The sequence below is a fragment of the Anneissia japonica genome, unplaced genomic scaffold, assembly GCF_011630105.1.
Source record: "Anneissia japonica isolate Jap-2015-1 unplaced genomic scaffold, ASM1163010v1 scaffold287718_len389476_cov179, whole genome shotgun sequence".
NCBI classification, from domain to species: Eukaryota; Metazoa; Echinodermata; class Crinoidea; order Comatulida; family Comatulidae; genus Anneissia; species Anneissia japonica.
The window spans coordinates 3,452-26,426 of NW_022702098.1; the positions used below are offsets into that span (position 1 = coordinate 3,452).

The window sequence follows — 22,975 nt, forward strand, 5'->3', positions numbered from 1 at the left end:
GATCATGTTTGTTTAATAATACTACTACTAATAGTAATAATAATAATAACAATGATGATGATGACCATAGTAATAATTTATATTAATATTAATAACAATAAAAAGTGAAGAAAATTGTGCTAAATGCAAAAAATAGTTGATTTGTTGATCATAATATACGGTAGTATATAGTTAAAGCTTAGTAAGCTATAATAAGGCCTAAGTTGTCCTGGATATTAAGTAGATCCCTGATAAAGATCATGAGAAATTTGTTGGCGTTTGATTTTGACTATAATGGTAATGTGATGATGATGAATTTTACTATATAAAAGTGTCATCTCGAGAGGTACTATTTCCTTAAATTTTCTCACCTCAGCCCCAGCCATGGTGGGGCTGAGGTGGTTGTGGAATCACGTTTTTGAAGTAGGCATATGTAAAGTACATACTCAAAGACAATGTTTTTAAGCTTTGTTTTCTATGGTATACACAAACACATTAATAAGATCTCTATGGTTGTCAAAAATCCCTGATAAAAGATCATGAGAATTTTTTTTGGCGCTTCATTTTGACTAATGGTGATGTGATGATGATGAATTTTACTAAAAGTGTCATTTCTGGCCATCTAGAGGCACTATTTCCACAAATTTTCTCACCTCAGCTCCAACCATTGTGGGGCTGGGGTGGGTGTCGACTCACAAAATGCCCTCCACCTTTCAAAGCAGATCTGTGCCCTTCCCTGGGTATGACATTACTCTCCATCGAGTCGGCTCCTGATGTATGTCTTAGTGACTGCTGTTTGTTTTTAGGATGTGATCTGGTTTTTCGTGTCCATTTTTCGTGATTAGGACTATTCTAAAGATAAATGAATGTTTTGAGCAGAGGTGGATTCAAGACACCCCCTCCCCCTTAAAATAAATTCAAATTAAAGTGCGAGAGTGTAATTTCCGGCCATCTTGAGATGCCCTAATCATAAATTTTCTTACCTCAGCCCCAACCATGGTGGGGCTGAGGTCAGCCCCAACCATGGTGGGGCTGAGGTGGGTGGTTCCTCGGTCTGTGAAAGTCCCTCCCTGAGTCCCTGTTTCACCTCTCTTTCGAATTTCTGAATCTGCCACTATTGATTTATTATATAATTATTTTTTCGCTTATTTATAATGCGTCTATTGCAATTTTTACTTTATCCTCTCAAACAGTCCTAAGAACGTTCAGAGTGCGCTACTTCACAGGGGGATTCGCCCCTTGACCCCGCCCCTTGACCCCGCCGGGGTCATAAGTAATTCGCATAACGGCTCCCCACCCCCCTTTCAAAATCCTGGTTACGTCCCTGCTCTCAGACGGTAAAATTTCTTTTGCATTAAAGCAGTTTTTCTCGACAAAATTATTTACGGTACTTCCTCCCGGCGGCAGTTATGCTCCCTCGTAGGCTAGTGCTCCTCCTCCCTTAGACATCCCCTCCCCTCACGGACGGGCGTCGGAAAGGTCTGATCAAAGGACCTATACTGGGTAGTCGCAAAGCAAATTATGATTATGGCACCTTTAGATGCCCGGAAATGGCATTCATTCAGACTTAATTAATTTTGAATGTTTTATCTCATTTTTTTAAAAACTTGACAAATGTAGGGTGGCCTTGGCCGGCTGGGCATCCTACAATCACTGGATTAATATAATATAGGCTATGTCATACAGTCGCTGTCAGAGACACATTATGCTGTTATTAACAAAGCGAGGTATATAGAGCATAGACCCTAGACCCTTAAGGGTAGGGGCATCAAAGGGGCCCCTAAGGGTCGGTGGCCTGCAGATTTTCGCAATTACTCCATGCTGAGCATGGATAGCTGTTCTATAGTTGGGTACTACATTCCGGCTAAAAAAACTCTGTCTTTAGGTCTCCGCCTTTTGGCCTTTTTACATCCTGATATATTCGTCGGGGAGATAGCGTTGTGTTCGTTGTCAATCAATAGAAAATTCAAAATTAGTAAACGGTAAAATAATCGGGCTTTCCTTTCGCCCTCTGTTGGATCCGTCACTGAACTATGTATGTACGCTTGACAATGGTTGCTAAACAAAACATATGTTAAAAAAAAAATACTCTTCAAAGTTTCTTGTTTAACAGTATTGACGAAATTCAGATCAGGATCTGAAGATTCAAAGAAAGAAAGACAATATGGACAAGATCCGAAAAAAAGAGATTTTGATTAGCTTCTGGCCATCATTCTCTATAGGAGAGCAACATATTAATATTAAAACTACACAGTCGCTGATAACTGCTGGCGATAGAGTGTATGATTTTATGTAAACCAAGCTTAGCAAAGTTAACTGGATGTAACTACTTTAGTGTACAGTACTGCGCTGATATAAGCATATATTGGTGTCTGTATAATTTAAGCAGCTGCTCTCCCTGAAAACACAGTCATAGCAGCAAGACGTTATCCGCCTATCACCCATTGAGGCACGTTCAAACTTTGGTAATGATATTAAGAGTAATTAAAAACAAAAAATAATAATCAAAAGTACTGTCTTACTGTCAATAATGTAAGTACTAGAAAAACATAAAAGTTCAACTAAAAAATTTAAATAAAAAATGTTAGGTCAATAATATCAAAATGCCAAATAGTTTGTTTTAGGTAATTCACTTTGAAGGTATTTAATATGTTTTTTCTTCACATCAGTTGATTAAGATGATATTGCTAACTTATTTGTATTCTGATGTTTATTGTAAATACTAAATGCTTGATTTATGTGAATAATGTGAAAGATAAAAAAAAAACGTTCACACTTTAGAGGTGTCTTTAGGGCACAGAAAAAATTATTAGATTATCACTCTTTAAAAAAAATTGATGAAGGAGGTCGTTTTTTGTCTTGTTTTTTTTTTTTTTTAATCGGAACAATAGATTATTTCGCTTTTGTTTTTATCGATGAGGGAGGGACTGTTTATATTTGGTCTGTAATAGTAGGCCTAAATATTGTATAAAAACTGGTTTAATTTTATAGTTTTTTAAAGAAAATTTGTTTGACTTCACAAAATTGCATCGTTATTTTATGCTGTTGAAATAATTGATGCGGCAAAAAAAAAATTTTTTTTTAAATTCCCACATCAATATTTCCCGATTTTTTTACGCAGGCGGGAGTGATAATCTAATAATTTTTCTATTTGCCCTTACTGTGGGTTCTCTTGTGCCAAGTAGATATCGTAACCAAGAAACAATCCTAATTAATGAATATTTCTTTAAAACCATAAATTAAAGTCTTCAAAATATTTTTTTTCTTTTGTTAAATTAGATGGAATTTATTCTGACTTCGATGATGGATGGAGTGGGTGGAATCCTTATCCATATTCGAGTTCTAGTTATCAATCGTTTAAGCGGTCTTCCGAGAAAATCATTGGAGATGATACAAATCGTTACTCTGCATCAGGTATGTGATATCCTATGTAGCGCCCTCTGTTGAGCGCAGTTGCTACTACCACACGCTGACGGCGGAGAAGTATTAAAATGTTATCAGTTGAGTTCTAACCATCATGGACCCATTAATAAGTAGGTCCGTTATCTAACTATAGCCTCTGTGTAGCATTTAATATTACACACGGGATGTTTCAAGGTGTAGAGATTCTTTGTATTATTTCAATGAATAAATTTATAATCAAATAAACCATTATCGATAGAGTTGCGTCAGGATTCATAGGCGTGATGTTCTGTCCTATCTGACGTGTTATTGTCCGAATACTCAGTTGTTCCCAATACTCGCGAAAAAATCTCACAAGTGATTCAAGTAGAAATCGAACACACGACCTCCAGATAGCTAGGCTGGTATCATAACCACTAGCTCAGTACTGTACAGTACCAGTACCCTCTACTTTGGGGGTCGGATTCATAGCCACTAAGCCAAACCTCGATGGTTTAATAATTGTAAAAAGCGTATAGCGGTACATTAGGCTATGTGCTATATAAATTTACAAGTATTATTATTATTATCATTATCATCATTATTTCATTTCATTTCACAATCCACTTTATAGCAATCGTATAGCAGGTTGGATAATAAAAACATATTCTAATAGTGATGGCACAAAAACCAATAAGAAAAATTTCAACAAACGTTCATAAAGTGAAAAATCTTTAAAAACATATGATTTTAGAAAATTTTATGATTTATATTTAAATGAAGATATACAGCAAATTTAATTATTTAAACACTTAGTATAATTTACAATAACAACAAAATTGATACAATTTAAATACCACCAATTCATTAAATCAATTATTATTATTAACAATATTATTTAAAAATTATCTGTTATCAATAATTATTATTTACAATATAATAATAATAATAAATCAGTATAGTATTAATTTTAAATACAGTATATATAATATTCATTAAATTAATCGAGTATTATTTTAGGCCTAATAGCCTTTTTTATTTTATTCATTTAATTCGAAATATCAAAATTTATTATTATAATATAATCATAATATTGATAATACTTTATTTCTATTATTAGATTGATACAACAATGCTTTATTAGATTGGTACACTAATGATATATCAGTAAATTAACACATAAAGAAACGTGTCCTTTTTGTTTTTTGTTTTTTTTAATTATCAGAGTATTATTCCTATATTGAATCGTCTTCTGGTAACTCGCAACGGTATGGATATTTAGATAGTACCATAATACCATCTACTTGGAGTGATGGTTGCATTGAATTCTACTACTACATGACTGGAGGGGCATATCAACATTTATATGTCAAGCATTATATCGGCTCTAATGGAAAGTACCTGATGCTGTTGTACTACTACTTAGGCACCGAGTGGCAGTATGGTCGTGTACAATTCATCAGCGGCAGTTCTTCAAACAAAATAAGGTTTGAGGGGGAAGTTGACCATGGAAGCACAGGAAATAAAACAATTCTAGCGATTGATGATGTATATATCAGTGAAGGAAAATGCCCGCCCATCACAGGTGAGATCTTAATAGGTATATGTTACAACAAAAGACAAACTTTTTTTTAATTTATTCAAATATAACAGATACTTTTCCGTTTACAAAAATAAACTTATTGTTTAGAATATAATTATAATGTCAATAGTTTTTATTTGCATTCCTGACAACGGTTGTTAAGCCAAAACCTTTGCTCAATCTATTTAAACTGATAATGTATAAATGATACCATATCTTTGAAGTTTCTTGTTGTTTTCTATTTTTTTGCCAAAATTTTCCAAATTTAAGGAGATGCCGTAGCTTATACAAAGTTAATTTCTTAACTTGCACATAATCTGTATGTTAGCAAAATAACACATTTGGTTTAGTCTGGTGGTAGCCATCTCGTGTGCGCTCAACTATCATTTCCTTTACGTGTATTTATTCCATCAAGCTGCTTGTCCCTCAACGATAGAGTTATAGCAAATTATCTTTCAGAATATACAGTAGCTGGTCTTTTTTAGCCTGCAACATTTGCTCATGCACAATTTAAACTAGGCAGTGCTGTACATCGCAGCCTCCAGATTTACTACCCAATTCATGATCTAATTCATCACCGACCCCACAAAGAGACACAAACTTAAAAATGTTGATTATGTACATCGAACTCTATCTTTTTACATAATTGTTAAGAGTGCAACTACATTATTCTGTTGGACTAAATGGATTTTTCGTTTTCACGAGCAGACAAAAACTTTCAGTGGAATAACAGAAGACGTGCGTGCGGCGTTGCAATCGCTGTGATTGTCTAGTAAATGCCTGACTTTGATGGGGCTAGACGTAAAGATTAGATTCCCTAACTTTCCTAAGCATAACGGTACCATTCCAAGTTTAACGTGGAATAGGCCTATACACATGCATCAAGTGTGGAATTATTTACAGTCTAAGCAGGATGAACCTAGTTTGTAGGCATATATCATCCTTGACTACAATGGTAAAACAGGCCAATTACAGTTTGTGTCTGCTAACGGAGCGCGTAAAATGAGATTTTCGCTATTGAAAAATTATCCTCATTATACAATATTATCTGCCAAAAACCAAAATAAACAAACGAAAACGTAACAAACCGTGGATATATAAAGGAATAATAAAATCAATAAATACAAGAATTAAAATTATGGAAAGCATGAATTCACCAAACAAATAACAAAAAGAGCTACCGTACCTTACAGAAATATACTCACTCAATTGATAATATCATATAAACAGCATTATTCAATTCAATTCCATTCAAATTTTATTTCAGAATCACATATCCATAAAAAACAATAAAATAACGAAAGACAAAAAGAAATATCAGATACAAAAACCCGCATACCCCACACTAACCAACTGTGCATTACAGTGGTAGGAACGTTACTCCATCCACTAGCGTCCTAAATATCGGCATATCCCATCCTAACCGAACAATGCATTAACAGGGTAGGGACGTTACTCCTCTAATTTCCTAATGACCCGCATACCCCATCTTAACCGAACTATGCATTTACTGGGGTAGAGGTGTTACTCCACTAAGGTCCTAATGACCCGCATACCCCACCATAACTGAACTATGCATTACCAGGGTAGGGGCGTTACACCACTAAAGTCCAAATGACCCGCATATCCCACCCTAACTGTACTATGCATCAACAGGGTAGGGTCTTTACTCCACTGAGGTCCTGTATACCCCAAGGATATTCAATCAAGTTGAACCGTTAAACATATAGGAGGTCTCTTCACCTGTCATACATCTTAGAATCCAAGAGCATCAGTTTACATACAAATAACTAGAGTACTGCTACAACAGGGTAGGGACTCCACTGAGGTCCTATGGACCGGTATACCCCAAGGATATTCAATCAAGTTGAACCGTTAAACATATAGGAGGTTTCTTCACCTGTCATACATCTTAGAATCCAAGAGCATCAGTTTACATACAAATAACTAGAGTACTGCTACTGGTCAGCATTCATTGCATGAAGCTATATACTGATTTTCGCATATACTATTTAAAAGATGGCACACCATGTTTAACATACATCATGCTAGCATAACAGTGCCAGGAAGCTTAAGAATTCTACGTAATGCATTGTTATAACATTGAGAGATCTAATACGGTATTTATCTGCCGGTAATCGCACCAAGGTAGCGCAATACATATTGATGCAATATGAACGAAAAAGGCAACACTTAACATATACAGAACATTTTAGGAATTTACGATTTAGAGAGTTACTCCTAATACATAAAGACATGTACTGCTTTTTAATATCTGCCTCATCACTTCTATTTGAGGTGAGAATGATAAATTCCGCTTTCAACATGCACAAGCTCATTGCCAAAGAGTTTAGTTATCGAATTGCCTTCTAATTTACATGTGGGTGGACAGTCGCATACAGGAAGGCTTCCTATCATTAAATATAGTATCGTAGTCATTAGCAAAGCTTCACAAGCAAAAACTAGTTGCTGGAGTCCAGCAACCGAGGGAGCAAGCAAAACAATAACATAACATAGGTCATAACTGAGGTGATTAATTTAAGCATTTCCAGTAACACTATACTAACAAATTTAAACAATATTAAAAGAACCTGGCAAACAATTAACAACATACCGGTATTCGGTAAAAAAAAAAACTTATCTTTAAATATAGGCCTATGTAAACAATATTTAAAACTTTGATATCTTGATTGTGAAATGTAAGGGTTTTTTGAAGTAGTCGACTTCAAAAAGTAACGCATCACCACGGCTACTGCTGGCCCTCCATTTCCGAGACTTTGTACCGTATTTATTCGAAAACTTCCCACTTTGTATAAACGCCACCCCCCATTTGGAATAAATGTCTCCCTCAAGTAAACGCCCTGGGCGTTCATCTTTTCCTCGAATAAAATGACCGTGAACTATTTTAATGGAAACTACATCTTATCAACACATTCTAGTATATTCTACTCTAGTAAAATTATATATTTTTTAACCTAGTTGGGATCAATGACTTTATGAACATGCAATAACACATTTGATGATAGGCTAACTGTAATTATGTGTTGTAGTTCCAGATTTACAGTGAAATCAAGGGGCGTTTATTTGAGTACATATACCTAGCCTTTTAATTTTTACACACAAAAAAATCCCTAAAGGCCTTGATAATAATAATAATGCCTCTCTCGAATAACACCCCCTCAAAAAACCTTCTCAACAATGCGCCCCGGGGCGTTTATTCGAATAAATACGGTTTATATAACTTTACTTTAATATTAGATATTGTAACGTAGAATCGAGCCTATTGGGTCTATTATCAAATCGATACTCACCACACACAGTGCAGCTGGTGCTGCGTTACGTTAATACACGAACTTAAAGACATGTCTCTTCAACTCAGTTCAACTAGAAATACGTACGAGTCTCTATAGTATTATAATATTATAAAGTCCATAAAACAGACCTTCCGTCTCTCCCTCTCTTGGAGCATCCCGAGTAAAGAAAAAAACGCCTAGCCCAGCATTTTGAGAGCAACAGTAACGCTGGCAGCAAAGAGAGGAGAAGGGACGGACCTATTCATTCTTGATGATGACATAATTAATGTCGAAATATAATCCCAACACGATGGCGTGTATTTCAATACTTGGAGTATGTATTATACTTTCATATCTGAGATTAATCAGTGGACCTTTCGGCTATTCAGACTAGCTCTGTATAAGGACACTATCAGCCAATCCAACTAACGGACCAATCAAAATGGTTTTCAGGGCTATTCTACTAATTAAACCTATTGTCCCACCCCCGCCACATAGGACTGTTACAACGCAGGGGGAAATTTCGTTACAATATATACGACACAATACTAAGAATTAACAAATTTTGATTAAACACATGTGTACTATAAAGTAAGTTAGGCCTATCAATCAAAATATTGCTTTCTTTGGTCACATTAGATGGTACTTGTTTTGGTTATCAAACATTGAAGTCGTCTTCTGAAAACCTCGTTGGAAATGCCGATACAAATATTTACTCTGCATCAGGTAGGATGTACTTTTTACCTTGGACACTTCGATGTCAATCAAATATCATCTTTTCTCAACTGTGTCTTTGTTACTATCCAGTCGTAACTTTACCAGTTTGATGATGTATGCTGCATTATTGCTCGTTGACCCGCGTGAACAGCGGTGTCAGCGGAAAGAGTGGGGGTGGCCATAGCCTACCCACCTCTGATTTGGTCGGGAACAGATTAAAATATTTTATTCCCTACAGTGAACATTTAACAATATATAATGCTTTAGCCTTACCACATAAATTATTTAATCACAGAATGGGATCGGCCTCCCCAACTGAACTACAAAAAATACACATGCTTCATAAAAAAGCAATGAGAATTATATCTAAGGTAGATTACTTGCATCACGGCGTATCCCTGTCTCTTATACACATCTAGATGTGTATAAGAGACAGGGGTAGGGACGTTACTCCACTAAGGTCCTAATGACCCGCATACCCCAAAGCCACCCATAATCAAAATGAATAACAAAATAAGGTGATTTTAGGCGATTTTTAACTACTTGACCATGATTTTTTTGGGGGCCCACTGGGGAGGGGGGGCGAGTAATTTATCCCCCGTAGATACACCACTGTTGCATCATACACGTGGTTTATTATTCCAAAACAGTTCACTTATTGTCTACGATATATATGATAAACAACTCGCGATATTCAAGTTTAAGTATGAAAACAATTGAATCAGCTTCCAATTGCATTTGATAAGCTTTTTCTAAAAATGGAGGATATACATAACTATGAAACAAGAAATAAATGTAATTACCAGATACCTATGAAAAAAATAAATGTAGGACAAAAGGGTGTAGCTTACAGGGGCTGCAAAATTTGGAATAGTTAATATCTGATCATATAAAACACTGCAAGTTAATTGGTGAATTCAAGATAAAAGTCCACACTCACCTACTTAATCACTATGTTCAGTATTATTATGTAAAATATAAGAATAATTTTGACTAGGATCACTATTATAATTAACATCATTGTCATTATTATCAGATACCGGTATCTTACTTATTTTATGTAATAATGAATGGTATTATATTGTTATTATTATTAGGGTTATAATGAATTTTGGGTTCGCTTTCTATTTATTGTTATTATTTTATCAATATAAGTCGTAAGTCTTAAAGCTCTGCTTATTTTTATGACCTTTTATATGCAAACCATCATTATTATGTTATGTATCTATCAATTAAGTTTAAGTCTACTGTACAATGATATATCAAATAACTTTATGACATGGAAAAAATGCTACGAAAGTACTACTGAAAAGATACTTAAAAGAAATAGGTAAGTAAAAATTGGTTGGTCTTTTTTTTCTATGTTTTATAATTAGTTATCCTGAGTTTAATTCATTGTAAATGTTTTTGTTTTTTTTTCAAATTTGTTCAACATTATTTTAGTCAGATTTCCTCCATAGAAATCTATTGAATTTTGTTATCTAATATTCTAGAATGTGTAAGCTCCAGGGAACTCGCCTACGGCCCCAGCCTTAGTTGTTCAATCAAAGCTACTGTATATCCTTCTTTAAAAATATGTAATCTCCTCAACTGACTACATTTAAGCTTATTGATTGATACTTATTAAAAAAAAAAAAAATTTGACCAATATTCGTAGCTTTCGGGGACTTCACCAACTTGACCTCCACAGGGAGTCCCATGTGGCCCTCGGCCAAACGGCCAGATTTACTAATTTAGCCCTCTTCCTCCTGTCGGGGTCTTCAGCCCCTCTGCCAGGCAGATCCTGGCGCTGTAATTGCGCCTGATATTTTTATGAAGGTACTTTGCAAATTACCATTGGGCGTGTTTACGACGTAATTGTAATTGTAAGGGTAATTGTGTGCGAGCAATCAAATCAATGAAATCAGATCCCAAGCAGTGGTGAAACGAAGTGACCTAGGGCTCCTGGCTGAGACGTTTTGGACCGAACTACTGTGGGGGCTGGGTCCAGGTAGAGAGCCCAGAACCCGTCCGTAAGGCGTTTTTTAAGTCAAGGGTGCATTTTGTTGATACAATTTGACATGTTCTGCTTTTAATGCCCCACTCGGAGAAAAATGTAAGATGCTGATGAATATCCCGAAGAACTGGATTTAGGCAGTGAGAGTTCTGCTGAACAATTGTTTTTTTGGTGCCCCTAACCTTCAAACTGAATACTATTTGATAATACAGTTACAGCTTATCGTTTTTAGAAGATTCGATCCTGAGAAGCCTATCAACAACATGGCTCATATGCACATTAAATATTAAACACAGTACACAATGCGTAAGATTCACGAGGGCGGCATAGTAATGTGTTTGCTGTAGGTCCTCCAGTACAAAGATTATTATGATTTTATTTATTATTAATTCTAAGAATTGTTATTAAAATTGCTAAAAAACGTGTTTTCAAAAATTAATTATTTTTTTTATTTGGTAAAATTAGATGGAATTTGTTCCGACTTTGATGATGGTTGGAGTGGGTGGAATCCTCATCCATATTCAAGTTCTGGTCATCAATCGTGGAAGCGGTCTTCTGGGAAACTAACTGGGGATGATACAAATCGTTATTCTGGATCAGGTATGTTTGAAGTAGTCTATTATGTTATATGTGACAACTTTATTTACATAAAAATTATATTTATAATAGAATACTGCAATTATTATAACTCATTTTGGAACTCTACTATTCATCCTACAATCAAATGTACTGAGTATTCGGTACATTTCCACGTCAGGTAGGGCAAAATTACACCAATACATGTTTCTCCTGACGCAAATCCAGTTATTGTCTATTATTCCATCACGACAATAACAATTACTATCATCCTACAATCACTTCCATATGCGAGACCGATAAGTTCATTCTTCTGATGTCTAACCATAACCGTTGTAATAAATGCATTCTTATATAGCTATTCTTATATGTATCTATGTGCCGCACATTTTTACCCCGGTCATTGGAATTAATGACTGTGGAACATACTCCACAACTGCCGCTGCTGAGTACACAATGCCTACCAAGTACCCTCTTTAGACACCTGGGTGCAGAGAGACAATGTGGATAAAGTGTCTTGCCTAAAGGACACAAGCCAATGGACAGCGCAGCGTTTGAACTCCCAACACAGTGTTGAGAGACCAAATCACTACCGCATGCGCCAACCGTTGTCATTCAAATACAAAATTTGCTCACAACATCCTGGAATCTTGACGTTATTTTGTTTAACCATTAGAAGAGTTAACACATTATGTTTATTATTATTTAAAATTGAGTTTTAATTAATTTCTCTATTGTCACAAACACTTGTGTCTGTTGGCCTATGGCGACTCATACAACCATGCTTGCCAATGTTACCGTAATGTTGGGTGTGACGGAAATAATGATAATGTAATGTAAAGTATAGTAATTATGATGGTCATTTTTTTTATTTAAGTTCTGGTTACTTATGTATCATTTGACTATGTTGACCTTGTTGTGGTATGGCCTTCCACAAGTACCAAACAGCATAATGAATGTCTCTTCGTTAAGGAAGTAGTTTTGTCTTAATTAGGATACCGTAAACCTTAAAAACTTCGAAAGAATCCCAGAGGCTCTATTGTTTTTTATTTACGACCCTTGGAGAGGCTTCTTTTCTGGTTATCAGACTTCTTTTTGAGGTGGGCTTCTTTTTGAGATTACTTTTACAAACTAAAGAGGGGGCTTCTTTCTAAACTTAATGCCGTAGATATTGGAAAATGACTATAAAACAATAGGACTCTCAAGATAAATTTAAACCATAACGAAAACAAAAACATAATCTCTTTTTAAATCATCAAAACATGTTAAGGACAATCTATGTGACATCCATTTACATATAAATTACATAATCATCATAAAATTACAAATAATATAGGTCTATGTATAAATTAAAGGTGTGTGCATTTAATCTTATTTAATCATACTTAATAATTTCCAATTTTCTAGCCAATTTAATATAAAAGGAATAGTTTCTACCTAAACCCCAGCTAAAGATGCATTCTCTATTAAAAGACGAGTTTCCTATGACCTGATTTAAGCATGAAATTTTGTTGACAAAATCTACTGAACTTAATCATTGATATACATAAAAGATATGTTCATCCTGGGCCAAGGAAAAGTAGTATTGAATTGGAGGTGGGCTTTAGAGAGAGTTTTCCTACAAAATGAACCATAATGATGATGTTATGATGATGATGATCATAAGTATGTCATGAAGATTCTGTGTCATGATGATGATAATGATATTGAAGATGATAATTGATACTATATTGATAATGGTAATTTTATATCATAGTGGTAGTAAATGGAAGAATGGTAATAGTAATGATAATGATACGAATAAAAGGACATTTAATATATATTAAAACAAATAAATGACGCGTAGCAACGACGTTTCAACCCCATTCAAGTAATTCTCAAGTTCAATTGATGATGTATACAGGATACCAACTGTGTGGAACAGTGGTGATAGTTATACTATCAATCACGCCAGTCAGAATTCACGAGTAGTGTGACTAAAAGAAGAAGCAACACCCTCATTTAATACAAGGTTGACATTTACTAATAAAACAAAAATATTATAATTATATATACAAAATGTTGGATCAACTTGTGTGTTAGGATTATGGGCAATAAACACGATGCCTACTGTGAATAATCATAACTCCTCTTATGATAATAGACTTTACTTTTGTCAAAGGTAGACAAAGATTTACATTTTACCATGAAAAAATTAATCTTTCTCGATGCTTTAACAGTCGCATTATTTATTTAGAATTTGGTTTAATAGTTGGCTGTTATATCTAAGATTTTTAAATAAGTCAGTCAGATTTCCTTTTAATTCCATGAGAATATAGGTAGTCCCGTATTTATTACTAAACGTAGGGAGATGAGCAGTTAGGAGCCCATCGTACTAAGCCTCGGCACCCATCGTACTAAGCCTCGGCATTCTGTGATGTTCTTTTTCACGCCGCCCTTTTAACCTCTCCACTATATTTTAACCAGGTAACAATGTATACTCTTGGGTGAGAGAGACAAACATACGTAAAGTACCTTGTCTAAAGACACAAGTGCGTATGTTTTTTTTTTAATTTCCTGTTTCTTTGTTGTTTTGCTCTGTCTCATTACTTTCTGCTTTCATTTTTTATTTTATTTTTGGTGGTTCTGTTTATTCCTTTGGCCCTCCATTTCATTTTTGCCGTTTCCCAATGCACATTCAACTATTATTACCTTTTGCTTTGGTCTTCCTTCTTTTACCTTTTTGCTTTATGTGGTTCTGTTTTTTTTTTCATTTGGCATAGGCCCTACATACTGTAGTACTTTTTCCGTTGGCGTGTTTTCATGTTTCCTTGTTGCTCTGTCTCGTCTCTTTCCACTTCCCTTTTTTACAAGTGCTGCTTAACGGTGCTGTTTATCCCTTTTCCACGCTTTTTGGTGCTGTTTTTTTTTTTTATTCATTTAGCCTACATTGAACATATTCCTTGTTTGTCTGTATGTATGTATATAAATCCTAATATTTAGATGATTTCATATGACAATGTTTAAATAGTTAAATCTTTATCAACAATTTGTGAAATTGGTATAAATGATCCTGTCCCTATTCTCTGGACTCACAACTATTCATTTTTTTAGTTAGTGCAATATTTATGGTGTTATCTGTTTTGCATTTTGTTGTTTGTTAAATCCAATTAAACAAGAAAAATGCACAGCCCCGATCTAAAAGTTAAGAGATTAAGGCGTTCGAAGAATAGTCTTGAGATGGAAAATGGTCTTTCGAGAATACTAAACATGAATTATATTTAGTATTATCAGTATTTTTTTTACGAACATTTTGATTATGTTTTGTGTTTGATTAGTTACTGTTAATTCTTTTTTTTTTTTAAAGAACGTTAATATTTAGACATAGTAACACTTTTGTTAGGCTGATAAACTTTAACCATGGACCTTTTAATGATAACAAAGCATTATAATAAATTCAAATAGTATTATTTTATTATCAATTTTGTTTTTTATTTATTATTTTATCAAATTTTAACCATAATAACAGTACAAAGTCATATTAAAACAATATGTAAAGAGAAACCAAGGGTACTAAATACCTATACAAAATTTGGTAATCAATGAAACTAAAACAGAAAAAAGAAGTTACATTCTACAATTAGTAGGCCTAAATCTACAATAGAGTGACCAACTATAAATATTGTCTGCATTAAAATTATTCAGAAGTGTATATTAAAAAAAAGTTAAATTTTAAAAGCATGTTCAGATATATTATACTTACGAATTTCACCAGGTAGCGAGTAGCACATGTAGTATATAATTTAAATAAAAATTCAGTTCTGCAGCGACTGATTTAAAAACGCGTGCCTACAAAAGCTGAACTACGAGTAATACCTTGTGGAGGATGAATAGTAAATCAATGATCAAAATTAATCTTATTTGACTTTTAAAATGAATAAAGGAATATAATATATATTGTTTTAATTATTCAGATGATTACTATACGTATATTGAGTCGTCTTCTGGGAACTCTCAGCCGTATGGATATTTTGATAGTGCCGCACTACCTACTACCTGGAGTGATGGTTGCATTGAATTCTACTATTACATGAGTGGACTTGCAAATCAGTTGCATGTCAGGCATGTTATCGGCTCTAGCCAAAATAACCTGATGGTGTTGTACTACTCAGGCACCGGGTGGCAATATGGTCGTGTACAATTTATCAGCGGCAGTTCTTCAAACAAAATAAGGTTTCGGGGGTACGTTATCCATGGAAGCACTAGCAGTAAAACAATTATTGCGATTGATGATGTTTATATCAGTGAAGGAAAATGCTCACATACCCAAGGTGAGGTTTAAATAGGCACGACCAATCAGCTGTTTTTAACATGCAAAATACTGTATACATCGTCATCTTCATCATCATCACCAGTACTAGTACTAGTATTAGTATTAGTACAGTACAAAGTATTAGTATTAATGTTATGGTTGTTGTTATTATCACTATTTTCATCACAAAATTTTTTTATACACAAAATAGGTGTTTGACAAATTTTGAAATATATAAAAACTATGGTTGAGTGTGGGGGCGTAGTGGGGGTGGGGAGAGTAGAAGAAAAGAGAATTATTAATTTTTTGAGTTACAACATCTTGTATAGCATGTCATATAAATTTTTAATTGATTAACTTTTTTATGTGTTATGTGGTGTGTTTGTGATGTAGTTTTAATGTTTTTCTCCCCTTTTGTTAAAGTTCTTTTTGACTTATACTGTTATGCTAATGAGAGATTGCAAAAAAATTATTCATATTTCCTATTTCATAAATCAATGTAAAAATTAAGAAACACTGAAGCTGACTATTATATTTTGTGTAATTGTAAAATGTGTTTCCCCCAAGGCTATTATTAGTATTATTAATAGTACCGGTGGTATTAAAATTGTGAATACAGTATTAATTACCAATTTTTAGGTTAGGCTAGCTCGGCTAGTTAGGAGTAAATGTTTGTGTCCATGTCAGTCAAAAAATGTGTGTGATTAAAACATAAACCTTCATTATTAAACAATTTTAATCATTAATATATTATTTACAGATGCAACTGTGCCTCCTACAAGTAATATTAACTTGTCAACATTACAAGGTAACAATAGTATACTCCCTTTGTAAAACATCTGTTTTCAATTTGTTTCGTCTTTGGTGTTTTTTTTCTTTTTTATTCATTTTCCCCCCCCCCCCCCCCACCCTACAAAACTTAAAAAGGCTCAAAATTACTTCTAGTTATTTGCTTATTTTTCAAATAAATAAATAAATTATATTTATATGCCATGATATGCTTGCATCAAGGCTGAAACACTTCACAGCCTGTCAGCAATGCAATTTGAGGGATATAAGCATGGCCGGCCGAGAATTGTCAACGTATGGTTTGAATCTTAACCAAAAATTCAATAACAGAATGGAAACCGCTGGCCAAACCACCTTTAAGGGCCTTACAAATATTATAACTCCTTTAGAAATTAGCGTTTTATACTTGTCGGTATCGTAAATTGTCTGTTTCGGATCACGTTGAGATAAACTATTTAAATACAATAGTGACTAAATACTTTGTTCATTTGAATTTGTTCTTAAAATAATAGCCTTAAACATTATAAAATTGTGTACTTTATTATACTACACAGAGATATTACACATTTATAATGCACCTAAAGTACTGTGTGTATTTTGCTTTTGTCTAGACGGGCGAACGACATCACCAAGCATGAAGTCAAAACTTAGTAAGTAAAAGATGAAAAGCTCAATCTATAGAAGAGCGACATATGATAATATTAACTGGTTATTTACTTGTATAACAATATTTTTGCAGATGTCATTTGCAGTGATTCGTACATGACAGTGTATTTGGATCCTTCAATTAGTAAAGACGATAACGTTCAATTTCTTGACCCAACATGTACGGCTGCCGGAATTGTTTATCGAAATGACAGTCGGTGGATTTATTTATATACTCGCTATGACCAATGCCAAACCACACAGACGGTAAAATGAAAATTACTTGCATTCGAATTATCATTTTAAGCCTATTTACAATTGTGGCAAAAGATTAGCTGTGCACTACTGATGCATTTTATTGAGAGCATTACTATTGATATCTTTCATAAGAATAAAATTTGTATTATTAAATTATCCGTCCGCACTAGATACGAGACAGTCTATAAAGGCTTTAAATTGACGAGGTCAGTAAATAACTATGGAAATCAAATGTTTGAAGTAATTTTAACTGCTTGGACAGTCAGCCTCAATGAGAAAGCTCTCAATATTTCTGGTTAGCATACGAACATAACTAAGCTCTTTGAACTGTGTTGGGATGTACAGACTAACCGGTCTCTTACGCTTATTCCGGTAATAGGGTGTGGCCTATAATAATACAAGGAGAGTTGTCTCTCTGTTATGTGATATTGAAAATTATATAGGAATACATATTTCTGAGGCACATACAATCGAACAAAAATCAAATTCAATCTAAATAAAATTAAGTTTATTGAATATCTACAATGACGGCCTACTAAGAAAAAAAATATTTTAGTACCTCACTGGATAACAGTGCCAATGCCAACAATAAACATTCCCATATCAAGAGAATAGTCCAAGATTAAACAATTTTGATTCTATTCATAATATCGATACACAATTTTGATTCGACTCATAAGAAATATTTATCATTCTTTTATGAAATTTTATCAATTTGTTTAATTTGTGTACAAAATCTGTATAATTATATAATTTTAATCTCTCTTGACCTTTCACTGGTTTACTTTTTAAACTTATATTTTGATATTATATCATGTAGTTAAGTTCAGTTTACTGGATGGGGCTCCAGACTTTTGTCATAGTGACTTTGTTGCTTTGGGGCTCCAGGGCACCTGTCTGAATAAATAAATAAATAATAATAATTTTTTTAAAATACAATAAATGAACACCACAGAATTTTGGATATCAAAAGCTTCAAAGACTTGTATTCATATTGATCCACAATTTTATAGTCATTTCACTTAATTTATTTGTCTCAAAACATAAAATTACCCAAATCACTGTAGGCCTATTATAGGCCTAATAATACCAACTAATCATTATATATGTTTTTCTTTAGTCCACAACATGGTCAACAACCTACCGTAATCAAGTAATCATATTTACGCACACAAACTATGAGATATACCGGAAGGAGGATCTTCACTTTACGGTAGAATGTGAGGTTAAAAATAGAGGGAGAGCCGCTGTGGGCTTTGCTCCAGAGGGCGCTGGGGAAGACTATTTCAAGCGAGAAAGTGGAAATTTGACGTTTACAATGGTGCTGTATACCAATGCCAGTTACTCTACCCCATATTCCAGTTGGCAGTATCCTGTAAAACTGGACCTTGGTAGTAAAGCATTCGTTGGTGCAAGCGTGGAAACGTTCGGCAACGATATGGTCCTGTTTGCTGATTCCTGTAAGACGACTCCTAACTCTGACTCAGACGCAAGTCCACAGTACCAACTAATTGAAAACGGGTAACATTTATAGATTGAAATTCAATAACAACCGATCAATCAACCAATATTGTAGAGTGCAAAATCAACAGCAAAATACATTTTTTGTATCCAAACAAGCCTCATACAGATTGATATTATCCAAATAATACTATCCACATACAAGACTTTTATTGAAGATAATGTGATAGTCATACAGGTTTATAATGTATTTATTGTTTAAAATATTTTTGGATCTGTTTTGGAAACGACAAACACTGAAATACTATTTTATCTATCTTACTACAGTTGTGGCGTAGATTCGACAGTTGATTTCGATGGCCAATCAACGGTCAACAAAACATCTCGTGTCTTCTTTTCATTTGAAACTTTTGGCTTCAGGGATTATTCAACGGTAGGCCTATATTTTAGCATTAGTGTTCCAAAATATATAGAAGTCTATTTCTTTGACTTTTATTATAAATAATGCTTTGACCAAAAGGCAATACCACTAAGTTAATTGCAGCTACAGTAAATAGAAGGGTAATACCATATACGGTACTGTACCATGATATACTTTGGTATGGAGATAAATATACCATATTCGAGTATACGCCCACTTTGAATTTACAACCACCCCTCCCTTACCCCCTTAAATGTCATAAACGCATATGAATAAACACCGTCTTCGAATCACCTCGGAGCGTATGTTTTTTCCCTCAAATAAAACTCCCTTATTTTGTGAAATAAACTAAGCACTAAACATGTCCCAACTGAGCAACTAAACACTATTTTATTTCTTAACTTTAGTAGAATTGAATTTACAGTACTGTATTACTAACCTGGAATAAAGCAATAGTGATTGTTCAGTAAATATTTTGACAATAATTTTATGCTGTGCTTTACATTTACAGTGAAATGATATTCGTACCAAAATTACAACTAAAAGTAGACGCCTCCCTCTCGCCCTCTCAAAAATCCCCCAGAAAATAAACGTCATTTTACATAAAATGATTACTTGTACTACTCACTGCTGCTACTTTACCTGGCTATCTGGGTATTGGTCTGCCCTTCATGCGCTAAAAATTAAAAATCTCAATGCTTTCCAAATATTATTTACGCGGTCTTCTCTCTCAGACTAGGGCAGCCAAAACTAAGGTCCTTTTTCTAAGTCAGTCTATATCCCCACGTATACAGTAATGATTTGCATAATAATTTGAATAACAATGGTTGCCCTCTGTAATTTTAAAAGTTATAAAAGAAAATTAGTCAACACCATATGGAGCAATGATCATGGAGACATCCGGAAGTCAAACTTTGTCTCGGTTAACAAGTTCTGAAGGAGACAAGAAGTTTCAAACAATGCAGAGTCACTCAACTTTATAATGTTTTACGCCATCTAAAACATTATAGATTTGTTTTTAATACTTTAAAATTCCTCTAAGGTGTTTGTACATTGCCAATTATTTGTTTGCAATGGGAGTGATGTGCAATGTCGTAGGGACTGCCAGCAACGTGGACGCCGTGATGTATCTGCACCGAACAAACTATCTGATACGATTCCGATTGCTATTGGACCTGTGATACTAAAGCGACCAGACGACGGTTTGGATGTTATCCTTGACACCAAAGGTACAACGTGATTTATTTGTGTATTCAATTTCTTAGGGTGGATCAAAGGGGGTGCCGTTGATGCGACCTAAACTAACTTTAGAATAAATTGCAATTTATTTATTGCATTTTAAAACAAAATTAAATCATATCACAAGTCAATGAATCTTTCCGGAGTGTCAGTCAAATTTAACAACTGACCAATCAGGAAACACACGTGTTGTCGCAAATGCATGTGTTTGCAAATGTTTTACATAGTCACTTATGTGCACTTAAAATACCTATTACATCTTTTGAAACGAGTAGGGGGATACCCCGGCGATGTACTGGTCCACACATCTCCTGTTACCCTGCAGGATGTACCTTCGTAAAAAAAAACCAAACTCACCATTATTGTGTTTCATCCTCTTTTATATTTAGTGTAGGCATACAGTTAGCACAAAGTACCAAGTAATACCCTAAAGTTCCTATGCCAAGTCTTTATAAATTGTACACTTGTATAAGAGGAAATACCTACCGTAATAATAATAATAATAGTAATAGTAATAATAATAATAATAATAGTAATAATAATAATAATAGTAATAATAATAATAGTAATAATAATAGTAATAATAATAATATTAATAATAATAATAATAATAATAATAATAATAATAATAATAATAATAATAGTAATAATAATAATTTTGGATTTATATAGCGCCTTACCTCGAGGCGCTTAACGACAAGAGAAAAAAAAAACCAAAACAAATGTACCAAAAATTATTATCAAATAAGCATAAGTTTATTTCTACAAATGGAAAGTATTGGCTATAATTTTATTGAAAATATTTTATAGTAAACTACTATTATACTTGCTGTTTGATATGAAAAAAATAAAATGTGTGTATACTATGAATAACTTATGAGATAAGCTAATTTTATCGACTTTTCACAGGGGGTTTTTTATTCATTTTCTTAAATCTATAGTTGACGCTTTTGACGACATCTTTCTACTAGTTAAATAATTCTTATTTCAATTTGCTTGCTTCTGTTGTATGCATTTTTCACTTGTTATTTGTTTAATATTTGATGATGTCAATAACATGAAGTTTTTTTTATGTTAATACGCCCAAGAATAATCGATAATGTAAACACGGCACTTTTCAAACTTTATCTATGTATTTCAAAATTTAACCGACGGATTTAGCCCACTGATTCCCATTGTCGCAGCAAAATGAATGGGCTAAGAGTTAGTAAGCCCATGTAGGCCCTATACTATATTTTCGTATACAGTAGTTTAAAAAAACATGCTGACAGACTGACTCTGATTCCTGTTGCCTGTTTGATTTGGCAATGCAATTAACACCCATCATTCAATCAATTTATAGATTCGACTTCAGGAGGAATATTTCCAGCATTGTCTACAACATTGTTGTTTGCTGTTTGTCTTGTGATGCTGGCTGTAGCGTGTGTCCTTTGGATCAAGAGCCGAGCAAACAACAGGAATTCGTACCAGAAACTGGAAACAAACGTTGACGAGATGATGTGAATGAAACTGGGAAACCCCTTAAGCTACATTATGAAACTTCGTTTCTTAGTTAACACATTTATTTTATGATTTTGCATGCTTGTAGTGTGTAGCCGATGTAATTGATAGCTGGATAACTACATTACTGAATTAAGAATTTTGAAATTTTTATTATTTTAGGCCTAACTGCCACTTACCTTGCATAATTGTGTTTCGATTAATAGCTTCAGTGATTATTTTAGTTATGCCGTGTTTTGAAGTTTGACTTTATCGAATGAAAACAATATTGAAAAGGAATTGTTCGCAAGTTTATTTCGATTAGTTTTGTTTTCTTTGTTTCATGTATAGTTGAGCATGGTCAGCGTGTGGTTCGAACTCCCGACGACAGGATTAACAATTTGAACAGAAGGACCTATTATTATCCACACGTCCCTGGTTACTAAGAAATAGATAAATATAAAAAAATGTTGATAATAATAATAATAATAATAATAATAATAATAATAATAATAATAATAATACAAATATAATCATTTTATTACAGTATACACTATTCTCGTGTAAGGCAACTATTTATTTGGCCAAAAACCTCAAACCAATTCGTAATTTCTGAATTTGTTCATATTTTGTCAAGATGTTCCATTAGAGAGGGTGCTGCGTTGGAGATCAAAAAATTATGTGAAAAACACTGATAAATATGAAAGCAGCTGTATGCCAGTTAATCATTGAAAACATTACTTTCAAATAATCATGATATTTACTGTATTGTAGTGAAACAGGTGAATTTTCTTTTAGTGATAAGCTGATATTGAACAGAAAATGTTAAATGATTTAAGCCTATTAAACCGACTCAACACAAAGTTTA

General features: G+C 33.8%; 1 protein-coding gene across 1 annotated transcript in view; it reads left to right on the plus strand.

Annotated features, from left to right (window-relative positions):
• Window positions 1-22,975, plus strand: part of LOC117103786 (deleted in malignant brain tumors 1 protein-like) — a 25,635-nt gene extending 2,660 nt beyond the window's left edge. The window contains exons 3-14 of the mRNA XM_033244407.1: window positions 3,259-3,393; window positions 4,586-4,945; window positions 8,875-8,961; window positions 11,414-11,548; window positions 15,478-15,834; window positions 16,576-16,623; window positions 17,216-17,254; window positions 17,344-17,516; window positions 18,628-19,028; window positions 19,296-19,401; window positions 20,432-20,618; window positions 21,971-22,975. Of these exons, the coding sequence (XP_033100298.1) occupies window positions 3,259-3,393; window positions 4,586-4,945; window positions 8,875-8,961; window positions 11,414-11,548; window positions 15,478-15,834; window positions 16,576-16,623; window positions 17,216-17,254; window positions 17,344-17,516; window positions 18,628-19,028; window positions 19,296-19,401; window positions 20,432-20,618; window positions 21,971-22,131 (2,189 nt within the window). The 3' untranslated portion in view covers window positions 22,132-22,975. The remainder of the gene's footprint in view (window positions 1-3,258; window positions 3,394-4,585; window positions 4,946-8,874; window positions 8,962-11,413; window positions 11,549-15,477; window positions 15,835-16,575; window positions 16,624-17,215; window positions 17,255-17,343; window positions 17,517-18,627; window positions 19,029-19,295; window positions 19,402-20,431; window positions 20,619-21,970) is intronic.